The 12,464-nt window shown below is 49.5% G+C and overlaps 1 protein-coding gene across 1 annotated transcript; it reads right to left on the bottom strand.

Moving 5' to 3' along the window:
• Positions 1-8,214: 8,214 nt before the first annotated feature.
• LOC121982101 (cytochrome P450 94A1-like) lies at positions 8,215-9,940 on the bottom strand. Its single transcript, XM_042535009.1, has one exon. The coding sequence runs from the start codon at positions 9,897-9,899 to the stop codon at positions 8,307-8,309; it is 1,593 nt and encodes a 530-aa protein (XP_042390943.1). The 5' UTR covers positions 9,900-9,940; the 3' UTR covers positions 8,215-8,306.
• Between the last annotated feature and the right edge of the window lie 2,524 nt (positions 9,941-12,464).

The following is a 12,464-nucleotide window of genomic DNA, read 5'->3' as shown; positions in this document are numbered from 1 at the left end:
GAAGAACGCTGAGGCTCGGGGCCTAGAGTCGAAGATAAAGGAATTGACGAGCAGCTCGACCGGGAGAAGGCGGGCCGCTCGACGCAGAAAAGCTTAAGAATCTGAACGAGGCCCTCACCGGCTCCCAAGCGGCTTTCAAAGAATATCGGGATGCCGAGCCGAGCCGAGTCGCCGCTCTGAGACGAAGCTACATCCGATCGCCCGAATTCTCGGAGAAGATCTGCGAGCGGATGTACTCGCCTTCGACTTGGCCATGACCGCCACTATGACCTATCTCAAGTCGAAGGGCCTTCTTCCGAGTCCACCAATATTCCGGCCGACGGTGGCGCTCCTAGATACCATCCCCAAGACCCTCTACGATTATATCGAGTAATTTTTGTAATTTGGCCCTCGGCTAAATATGATCCTTTTGTACTTAGGCCTGAGATTTTATTTTTAATGCAATGCTTTCCTTTCGCGCACTCCATCTTTTTGCATTGTCCTTTTGCTAATTAATATGTGTGTTGCCCGCTCGCCTATTATCACACCTCTGGCATTCGAAAGGCATTTTTGCGAAGTACTGGGCGATGCCCTTCCACTCGGGCAAACACTCCGGACGTGTAACATTCCGCTTTGTTAGCAAGGATCGCTCGCTATAAGCCGACAAGAACCTTTGGGGCCCTGGGCCGAGCGGAACGTAGAGTCGGTCGAACGATATTGGCGGCGAACTTCTCGGACACTTGCAGTCTCCCTTTTTTTTTTTTTCCCCGCTCAGAATATTTATAGATGTCGGCTCGTCTCTCGATTTTTAACGTCGGAGCTCGACGGTCTTCCGCTCGGAGGGTTTATAGACGCCGGCTCGTCTCTCGATATTTAACGTCGGAGCTTGACGGTCTTCCGCTCGGAGGGTTTATAGACGCCGGCTCGTCTCTCGATATTTAACGTCGGAGCTCGACGGTCTTCCGCTCGGATTATTTATAGACGCCGGCTCGTCTCTCGATATTTAACGTCGGAGCTCGACGGTCTTCCGCTCGGATGATTTATAGACGTCGGCTCGTCTCTCGATATTTAACGTCGGAGCTCGACGGTCTTCCGCTCGGATTATTTATAGACGCCGGCTCGTCTCTCGATATTTAACGTCGGAGCTCGACGGTCTTCCGCTCGGATGATTTATAGACGCCGGCTCGTCTCTCGATTTTTAACGTCGGAGCTCGACGGTCTTCCGCTCGGATGATTTATAGACGCCGGCTCGTCTCTCGATATTTAACGTCGGAGCTCGACGGTCTTCCGCTCGGATGATTTATAGACGCCGGCTCGTCTCTCGATATTTAACGTTGGAGCTCGACGGTCTTCCGCTCGGAGGGTTTATAGACGCCGGCTCGTCTCTCGATATTTAACGTCGGAGCTCGACGGTCTTCCGCTCGGATGATTTATAGACGCCGGCTCGTCTCTCGATATTTAACGTCGGAGCTCGACGGTCTTCCGCTCGGATGATTTATAGACGGGGGCTCGTCTCTCGATATTTAACGTCGGAGCTCGACGGTCTTCCGCTCGGATTATTTATAGACGTCGGCTCGTCTCTCGATATTTAACGTCGGAGCTCGACGGTCTTCCGCTCGGATTATTTATAGACGCCGGCTCGTCTCTCGATATTTAACGTCGGAGCTCGACGGTCTTCCGCTCGGATTATTTATAGACGCCGGCTCGTCTCTCGATATTTAACGTCGGAGCTCGACGGTCTTCCGCTCGGATGATTTATAGACGCCGGCTCGTCTCTCGATATTTAACGTCGGAGCTCGACGGTCTTCCGCTCGGATTATTTATAGACACCGGCTCGTCTCTCGATATTTAACGTCGGAGCTCGACGGTCTTCCGCTCGGATGATTTATAGACGCCGGCTCGTCTCTCGATATTTAACGTCGGAGCTCGACGGTCTTTACGGCTAACTTCTACACTGCCGATCGGAATAACCCTTAGCCATCCTTTGAATTAATTTTGCTTCCTACATTACAAGTACATAGGCGACCAACATATACACAAAAAGAAATTACATCGTGCACCTTTCATCCAGCTCGATAAGGCTGGAGATGATTTGCACTCCACGGTCGATCCAGCTGCCGCCCAGCTTCATCCTCCAAATAATATGCGCCCGAGCGGAGCTTTTCAATAACTTTGAAGGGGCCCGCCCACGGTGCCTCCAGTTTGCCGACGTCGCCGACCGGCTTGACTTTCTTCCAGACAAGATCGCCGACTTGGAATGATCGGGGGATTACACGGCGGTTGTAACTTTGTTTCATCCGTTGCCGGTACGCCATCAGCCGGATGGACGCCTTGGCTCTTTCTTCTTCGACCAGATCCAGCTCCATGTTCCTCCGCTCGGCATTGTCCTTATCGTAATGTTGGATCCTAGCGGATTCAACGCCGACTTCGACCGGGATGACCGCCTCGCCACCGTACACCAAATGGAATGGCGTGACACCCGTCCCTTCCTTCGGCGTAGTTCGGATGGCCCATAAGACGCCCGGCACTTCATCCGGCCAACTTCCTCCCAAATGGTCGAGCCGAGCGCGCAGAATACGAAGAATTTCCCGATTGGCCACTTCGGCTTGACCGTTGCTTTGGGGATATGCCACGGATGTGAAGTGTTGCTCGATGCCGTAACTTTTGCACCAATCCTCTAGCATCTTCCCTGTGAATTGCCTCCCATTATCTGAGACCAATCGGCGAGGGATGCCGAACCGACAGATGATGTGTTGCCAGATAAATTTTTTGACCATCTGTTCGGTGATCTTGGCTAGCGGCTCGGCCTCCACCCACTTGGAAAAATAATCCACCGTCACTAGCAAAAATTTCCGTTGCCCGGTCGCCATCGGAAATGGACCGACAATATCCATTCCCCATTGATCGAACGGACATGAAACGGTGGATGCCTTCATTTCCTCTGCCGGTCGGTGGGAGAAGTTGTGATACTTTTGGCACGAAAGGCACGTAGATACTGCCCGAGCGGCGTCTGCTTGTAAACTTGGCCAAAAGTACCCGGCCAAGAGGATCTTCTTGGCCAACGATCGTCCGCCCGGATGTCCTCCGCACGATCCTTGATGTACCTCTTGGAGGATGTAAGCCGAGTCTTCCAAGCTCACGCATTTCAACAGCGGGCGTGAGAAAGCCTTCTTGTAAAGCTGATCGCCGATGAGTGTGAACCAACCGGCCCTCCTCCTTAACAGCTGGGGTTCGTTCCGGTCGGACGGTGTGGCTCCCGAGCGGAGGAACTCTATGATGGGTGTCTGCCAGTCGCTTGGAAATGTGAGACCTTCCATCCGGTCGACGTGCGCCACCAACAGTACTTTTTCAATTGATTGCTGAATGGCGACCGGCGTTATTGAGCTCGCGAGCTTGGCTAACTCATCGACTGCTTGATTTTCTGCTCTTGGTATCTTCTGGACAATAACTTCTTTAAAGTCAGCTTTGAGCTTCTCGAAGGCTTCAGCGTAGAGCTTGAGCCGAGCACTATTGATTTCGAAGGTACCAGAGAGCTGCTGAGCGGCCAACTGCGAATCCGAGTAAAGAGTTACCCGACCGGCTCCCACATGCCGTGCTGCCTGCAAGCCACCTATGAGGGCCTCATACTCTGCTTCATTGTTGGTAGCTTTATAATCCAGCCGGACGGATAAGTGCATCTTCTCTTCTTGGAGGGAGAGTAACAATATTCCAATCCCGCTTCCGAGCTGAGTGGACGACCCATCCACATATATTCTCCACATAGCTTCTGGCTCTGGCCTTTGCACCTCAGTCACAAAATCGGCCAAGGATTGCGCTTTGATAGCCGAGCGGGGTTGGTATTGAATATCAAATTCACTCAACTCCGTCGTCCATTTGATAAGCCGTCTGGATGCCTCTGGATTTAGTAGAACACGCCCGAGCGGGCTATTGGTTTTGACAATGATCGTATGCGCCAGGAAGTATGGACGAAGGCGCCGAGCGGCGAGGACCAGAGCAAAAGCTAGCTTTTCGAGTCCAGTGTAGCGAGATTCAGCATCCTTTAAAATGTGACTAAGGAAGTACACAGGCTCTTCTCCGCTCGCCCTCACCAGTGCCGAGCCAATTGCCTGCTCGGTCGAGGATAGATAAATACAGAGCGGCTCGCCAATAGTCAGCTTGGCTAATACCGGGAGCGAATTCAGATATGCCTTTAAATCTTCGAACGCCCGGTCGCATTCTTCGTCCCAGTGAAATTTTGTAGCCTTGCGTAAGATCTTGAAAAATGGAAGGCTTCGGTCGGCGGTTTTGGAGATGAACCGGGACAGAGCGGTTATCCGACCGGTCAAACACTGCACTTCTCTTGTATTTCTTGGAGGCGGCATATCTTGTAGAGCTTTCACCTTGCTGGGATTTGCTTCGATGCCCCGCTCTGTTACTATGTACCTCAGAAAGCGCCCTCCTTTTGCTCCGAACAGGCACTTCTGGGGATTTAACTTGACTCCATATTTGCGCAGCGTTCGAAAGGTTTCCTCCATGTCCTTGAAGAGATCTGCCGATCGGACGGACTTAATGAGAATGTCGTCCACATAAACTTCCAGATTCCGTCCGATCTGCTCTCTGAACACTTTATTCATCAAGCGCTGATATGTGGCCCCCGCATTCTTCAATCCGAACGGCATTACATTATAGCAATAAGTGCCGTCGGCCGTCACGAAGCTGACCTTTTCTTAATCTTCACGGGCGAGCGGCACTTGGTGATAGCCCTGGTAAGCGTCGAGCATACAGATTAATTCACAGCCGACCGTAGAGTCCACCAGCTGATCTATCCGAGGCAGAGGATAAAAGTCTTTCGGGCAAGCTTTGTTGAGATCCCGAAAATCTATGCATACTCTCCACTTGTCGCCCGGCTTGGAGACTAATACTACGTTAGCCAACCAGCTCGGGAACTGTACCTCGCGGATATGGCCGGCCTCCAAGAGTTTCTCCACCTCCGCTCGGATGATAACATTCTGCTCGGCGCTGAAATCTCTTTTTCTCTGCTTCACGGGCCGTGCGTCCGGTCAGACGTGTAGTTCATGCTGCGCTATACTTGGTGAAATTCTGGGCAGCTCATGTGTCGACCAGACGAAGGCATCATGATTTCTTCGGAGGCATTGGATCAATTCTTCTTTCTGCTTCTCTTCCAGATCGGACGCTATAAAGGTTATGGCCTCCGATCGGGTTGGGTGAATCTGCACTTCCTCTTTTTCTTCATAAATTAAAGAGGGTGGCTTTTCGGTGATGGTGTTTACCTCGATCCGGGGCGCCTTCCGAGCGGAACAGGCCTCTGCTCGAACCATCTCGATGTAGCATCGCCGAGCTGCTAGCTGATCTCCCCGTACTTCTCCTACTTTGTCCTCTACGGGGAACTTGATCCTCTGGTGAAAGGTTGAGACGACCGCTCGGAATTCGCTGAGAGCCGGTCGTCCCAAAATAACGTTGTAGGACGAGGGAGAATCGACCACCACGAAGTTTGTTGTCCTGGTCCTCCTGAGCGGCTCTTCTCCCAGCGAGGTAGCCAGCCGGATCTATCCGACCGGCTGAACTTCGTTACCAGTGAACCCATAGAGCGGAGTTGTCATGGGTAACAGATCGGCTCGATCAATTTGCAACTGATCGAATGCTTTCTTGAAGATGATGTTGACCGAGCTTCCTGTATCTACAAAAACGCGGTGGATAGTATAATTCGCTATTACCGCTTTGATGAGCAGAGCGTCGTCATGGGGCACTTCAACTCCTTCCAAGTCCCCTGGCCCGAAGCTGATTTCCGGTCCGTTCGCCCGTTCTTGGCTGCATCCAACGGCATGGATTTGGAGCTGCCGGACGCTCGCCTTTCTAGCTCTGTTGGAGTCTCCTCCGGTCGGCCCGCCAGCAATAACATTGATTTCGCCTTGGGAGGTATTGCTTTTATTTTCCTCTTCCCGAGCGGACGGTCGAGACCGTTCTCTGGACGCTCGGCGATTCTCCTGCCTTGGGGAGTGGTGCCGATCGGGAGTTTGTTGCTGTCGCCTATCGGCTCAAGTCCGATCGGCCTCTTGAATTTTCTGTCGCCTATCGACTGAGGGAGACCGTCGTCCGGCATTCCGAGGCATAGGATGAGCCACGAAGGGAAGACTTCGACAATCCCTTGTGTTGTGCGTATCCGTCCGGTGGAAGGAGCAGAACATCGGGGTCCATTTCTTCTTTGGCTTGGGCCGGGCGGCGGCTACCTCTTGCACGTTGGACCTAGCATGGGGGGATCGGATTGCTTCGGCCCTTGGTCCTCTGGGCGGCTGATGTGTGGCGTGTGGTTTCCGCTCGGCCAGAGGAGCTCTCTCGGTTGAAGTTTCTTTTTTCCTAGCCGCTTGTGCCTCTTCCACGTTAATGTATTCGTTCGCCCGGTGTAGCATGTGATCATAGTCTCGGGGCGGCTTTCGGATGAGCGATCGGAAGAAATCCCCATCCGCCAGGCCTTGTGTGAAGGCATTCATCATGGTTTCCGAGGTGGCCGTTGGAATGTCCATCGCCACTTGGTTGAACCGCTGGATGTAAGCTCGAAGCGATTCCCGGGCTTCTTGCTTGATGGCGAACAGGCTCACGCTCGTTTTTTGATAGCGCCGACTGCTTGCAAAATGATGGAGGAAAGCCGTTCGGAAGTCCTTGAAGCTTGTGATGGATCCGTCCGGCAACCTCCGGAACCACCGTTGAGCCGATCCCGAGAGAGTGGTAAGAAAAACTCGGCACTTTACTCCATCTGTGTATTGATGGAGGGTTGCCGTGTTATCAAACTTACCCAGATGATCATCTGGGTCGGTTGTCCCATTATACTCGCCGATCGTCGGAGGCACGTAATGCTTGGGCAGAGGGTCTCGCAAAATAGCCTCTGAAAATTGGCGATTGATCCGCTCGGGCGATGCGTCCGCTCGAGGGGCTTTCCCCTTCCTGTCATCTCGTCTAGGCATTTCATCCGAAGAAGATCCCCTATCTCGGTGGGCTGCCACGGCTTCAGGGGTGCGGAACAGAGCCCGATGAAAGGCGACGGTGGCAGGTGGTGCCTCCGCTCGGCCGCCAGACGCTGAAGTTGCTTGCTGCTCTGGCCGCTCGGCTGCTACCTTCTGTTTTTGCTCCACCAGCTTGGCGGCCCTTATCTCGATCAGAGCGTCGAGTTCCTCAGTCGAAAGTGTCACCGCGTGTTGTCGTCCAGCCTCGTCCATTGTTTCCGTTCGGATGCAGGAGCGTTCCCACAGACGGCGCCAAATTGATCCTGTCCGAATCACCGAACCAAAGGACGCTGGGCACGTGGCGCTCTCCTAGCCGATGACGCAGGCCTCCGAAGCTCCGGCGATCCTGCACAGAAGTCGGGCCGGGCAGGGGTTCCCAGCGGCGACCCTCCGACGCTCAAGTCAGGCAAGCAAGTAGTAAAGAAGGTGGCTCCAAAGCTGGTAGAATGCGTACCTCCGGCGAAGAATGAGGGCCTTTATATAGGGCAGCGAATAAGTGAGTGTACACTTACCGAGGTGTACACGTGTCCATGGCCCATACTCCAGTAAGGACTTGTCAGTGAGCTTACCTGACCCATACTGCTACAGTCCCAGCATGTCCTCGATGGGACAGCGGAATCCCCTGTCATAAGATTTGGAGCATGGCCCACACGTGAAACATACCTGCTGTCAGAAAAAGACGTTCCTTGTCCTTTTCCCCTTTGCTCCAAATCTGGCTTCCGGGCGGACAACTCCCTCAACATCCGGCCGGACATATGCGGTGGTTTACTTGGGGAGGTCCTCCCTCACGTGCTTTATGGGGACTATTAGCAGTGTTACCTTATGGCTTTGGCCGAGCGTGAGGTCCGCTCGGCCCACGACCTTTTCCACTGAGTGCCGGAACCCTGATTTCGACAGGGCGCCTTTAACCATCAACCGAATATCGTCCGGTCGGCAAGCCGATCGGACCCCACCCCTCTCCGGGCGTTCGAATCCATCAGCCGGTTGGTCATCCGGTCGGACTCGGCCCTCTCCGGACGGACAACTGCTACTGTGGCTTCCACGTAGCGTTGACTCTACAGGGTGGGGTCCCCTGTTCTTACTACCGGATCAACAAGCTCAATTACATTACGCCCAATCAAACGTAGCCTAATTACATAATGTAATTGCAATAGAAATAGAAAATAAAAATAAAAAAATACTGATTTCTATGTTATTATTATGATTATAGATATAGTTTATAATAATAAATATAAAATAATATAAATTATGATATCAAACTGTTATTGAGCATTAAATATTATTTATAATAATCGTTTTTCGATCATAATAAATTATGATTGGTAGCAATCAGGAGTTCTCCCTCCCCATCACGCGCACCGGTAGGCCGCCTTTCATTTTTAGCGTCAGCGTCGCCATTTTCTCCGGCGGCGGCGCCTCCTTTTCCCCCGCCACCGTCACTACGAACCTCTCCAGCACGCACGCCGCGATTGACTTCATCTGGATGTACGCCATCTCCTTCCCCAGGCACATCCGCGGCCCCCCGTGGAACACTGGGTACTTGAAAGGGCTCTCCGGCCGGAACGCACCCGTCTCCGCCTCCAACCACCTTTCCGGCTTGAACTCATCGAAATCCGACCCCCATAGGGCCTCCATCCGCCCCATCGAGTACGATGTGTAGGACACGAACCACCCCTTCTTCACCGCCGTCCCGTCCGGGAACACGTCGTCGGCCAGGCAGTGAAGCGAGTTGAAGGGCACCGGAGGGTACAGCCGCATCGACTCCGTGATGGAGGCATGCAGGTAGTTCATCTCGCGGAGATCCTCGAAGCCGAACGCATCGTCGTCAAAGGAGTGGCGGCGCGCGCGGATGGACTTGATCTCGGCCAGGATCTTAGCCTCCACCTCGGGGTGCGAGGAAAGGAGCCAGAAGAACCAGGTGAGGGCGGAGGAGGTGGTGTCCTTCCCTGCGAGCATAAAGCTGACGACGATGTCTCGAAGGAAGTCTTCGGAGTGGTCCTCGTTGGCCACGAAGCGGGATAGCAAATCATCTGCTTTGAACAGAGAAGATGGCTTCGAAACAGAGTATGTCTGCTTCTCTTTCTCCTTCGCTCGGATAATTTTCACGGCGAACTCGTGCACGGTAGTAATCGCCTCTTTGAGACGCCGCTCTGAACCCAAGCCGAACAGCCTCTTCACCATCCAGAATTTCGGCACGGCGTATCGGAACCGGCCGGAGCTGATGTCGGATGCGTCGTTGAAGGCGCACGCAAAGCGGAAGGAGAAGGGGTCCTGCGCTGCGGCGGAGGTGTCGGGGGAGAGACAGGCGGGGTCTTGGTTGAAGGCGACCTTGCAGATGTTGTCGAACGCGAAGCGCTCCAGGAGATCCTGGAGGTCGAGGACAACGCCTTGTGCGGCGGCTTGGTTGAGGCGGGGTAGGAGGCGGGCGAGAAGCTCGTCGTGGACGACGCGGAGGACGAAGGAGCGGAGCGATTTGGTGTTAAACTCGAAGCTGGCAGTCTTGCGCTGGAGGCGCCACACTTCTCCGTCGGAATTGAAGATGCCGTTGCCGAGGAAGTCATGGAGTAAGGAGATGAAGCGGGGTCCTTTGGGGTAGAGCTCGAAGCGGCCGCGGAGGATGTGCTCTACATGGACGGGGTTGGCTGTCATGAGGCCGCGGACGCCGCCAGGGCGGCAGAGGACGAAGGAATTGGAGGGCGTAGCCGCGATGCACTCGGTGACCCAATCGGGAAGACGGTGACGGTTCTTGACGAACTGCGGGAGGTGGCCGAGGAGAGGGTACGGCTTGAAGCCGGGAGGGTACGCCGATACGTCGTCGGAAGTGGAGCGACGGAAGATGAAGAAGAAGAAGAAGTAGAGGATGGAGAGGGATAAGAGGAAGAGGGGAAGGAGTGGAAGCTCCATCCAAGTGGCAGTGAGCATCTTTGCGGCAAGTAATCTCACAAAGTGAATGAACGATTCAGTAGCGAGGCGAAAGTGATAAGGCAGAGCCGCCCTGGGGACCACGCGTCGCCTTTATAGAAATTGGACAAATAAGCACTAATTTTGTTTGCATTGGTGAGCAAAAATAATAAGCTATGGGAGTTTGGGGCATCCAATGAAGTGAAGGCTTGAAATGAGATTAACTCAAGAATGAGGATAGTCCACATGAGGTTGAAGACCTTGAAGTATGGAAGCTATGAAAGTTTATCAGTAAAGTTATTTCATAATGAGTGTAAAGTTAATTATAAGAATATACTAACAATCGAAATGTCATGAAAATATATTTTATGAACATCTATGTATGTCTTATTATTATTTTAATATGGATAAATATGACTGCCACCTAAATTAATTTATTTTGATAATTATAAATATTTTAAATTTTTATAGAAGGACAATAAAATATATGAGTAATGATAATTTATAAAATATTTTAAATTATCATTTTAACTAATTTATAATGATATTATTAAATGTCAATTATAATATTTTATAAAGACATTAAATATTATTATTGATATTTATTCAGAATACAAAAATACTCATCATATAATAGAAAATATGACACATCATCATAATTTATCCATCATCACAATTCACCCACTATACAAAATAGGAAAGTTTGACATCCAAAATATTCAATTCATTCACCGCATCATCACAATTCATCCCATTATTACAAAAGTACAAATGAAATATTAATGTAAAAGTATTGAATCCAATACTAACAAAATACTAACAAAACATTGAGTTTTAGAACTAACAAAGTCTTATAAAATAAAAACTCAACTATTTACTATCAACTATCTTCAATCATCATATTATAAGCAAAATCCAAATATAAACCCATCACCTACAAATACAATCCATAAATTTGCATAAGTAAATTAAACAATGCAAATATAAACCTAATAAAAATAATTTAAAAGATTGAATATCATATCAAACGATAAACAAATAAAGGATCATTTCATATGCACTAATAGAAATCTTCACTTATTGCCAACTATAAATACATTTTATATTTATTTAAAGTTTTAAAAACATGATAAATATAAAAATTAATAATATTTCATTAAAAGGCTAAAATTATACCAAATGACAAGGCCAAGTTATCATTCCTCCAAGTGTGTCCTCAAACTTTTGTAAAAGATCATAAGGTCTAATTGAATTTCCTTCGGATTCTAGGACAACTAGTACTTGTACTTCACACCAATCTGGTATTAATTTTTGTCTCCCTATTATATTATTTGGATCCATGCTAAGGAGCACTCATTTTATCACAAATTTTGTCGAATTAAACAAACTTTTGATCAAGATAAGACAAAACTTTTAATCTACATGAAAGTGCAAAACATAGCAAAAGTTTTCAAGAGGTGTGGAACATATAATAAAATAGAAATTAAGCAAATCTTACCTGTGAAGTTGGACGAGGCAGAATATAACCTTGTGGATTACTACTTGATGAAGTGTGTTGACTATAATTGTAATTTGAAAGAGGATTTGTATTTGACTGGTCAAAAATCTTTATTTCTAACATTGCAATATGTTGACCTTGCTTTTAATTTGCTCGTTCATCGTTTCTAACTTTATATTTTTATTCCATTACTAGTCGATTGCATGTGTCACGACTAGGAACTACTCCCCATAAACCAAATGGACTAACACCATCACCAAGCATACGTACTCAACCTGACATCAAGGAAGTCTGCGATTGATAAATAGAGGTAAGCAATTGGATGAGAGATCCAATGAGGGCGCGTTCTCGATTAAGAGAACAATAGACGTTAGTCCGACTTAGAGTTTCAGAGAAACTCAAAGTCAGGACTGGATAGTTCGGAGGTTGTTAAATATTACTCTTCTTTATATATTATTACTTGTTGGCCTAACCTTATGATGCAGAAAATCAAAGTATGGAAAAAGGGGCTCCAGGCACCCGGAGCTTGTCCAAGCACCTAGAGGTTCCAGGGCTCGAAGGTGCTCCAAGTGCCCGGACAAGTGGATAGGTACCCGGACGATGGGCTATAGTGGCATGCTTCAACTTGCCAACCCACATCAGTGGTCTGGGCGCTCGGACAAGACCAAGCGCCCAGAGGTGGATAAAGTTTATAGGATAAACTTTCGACGAGGTGCAACCACATTAGCACACTCAGGTACCAGGGGGAGATTCCAGGCGCCTAGAGAGGTCCTATATAAAGGCCTTTGAGCAGCAACTTCAAGATATCAATTACTTCAACTTTTGGTCTCACGCGTTGCTCCAAGAAGCTATCCATGATGCCGAAAAGCTGCTCCGAGAAGCAATACTAAAGTTTAGACTTTACTTGTTGTCAGTACATTTTAGTTTATTACATCATACTTAAATTCTTGTAATAGCAATGAACATGATTCTCTTTCCCCCTCCCACCCTCTAGCGTCTTTTTGATCCTACAAGTGGTATCAAAGTCAGGTCGCTCTAAATTAGTGCAACCACCAATCAAGCAAGGAGTTTTTTTTTTAAAAAAAAAT

This window comes from Zingiber officinale, chromosome 5A, assembly GCF_018446385.1.
Source record: "Zingiber officinale cultivar Zhangliang chromosome 5A, Zo_v1.1, whole genome shotgun sequence".
Taxonomy (NCBI): domain Eukaryota; kingdom Viridiplantae; phylum Streptophyta; class Magnoliopsida; order Zingiberales; family Zingiberaceae; genus Zingiber; species Zingiber officinale.
This window is presented reverse-complemented; position numbering and strand designations above follow the sequence as displayed.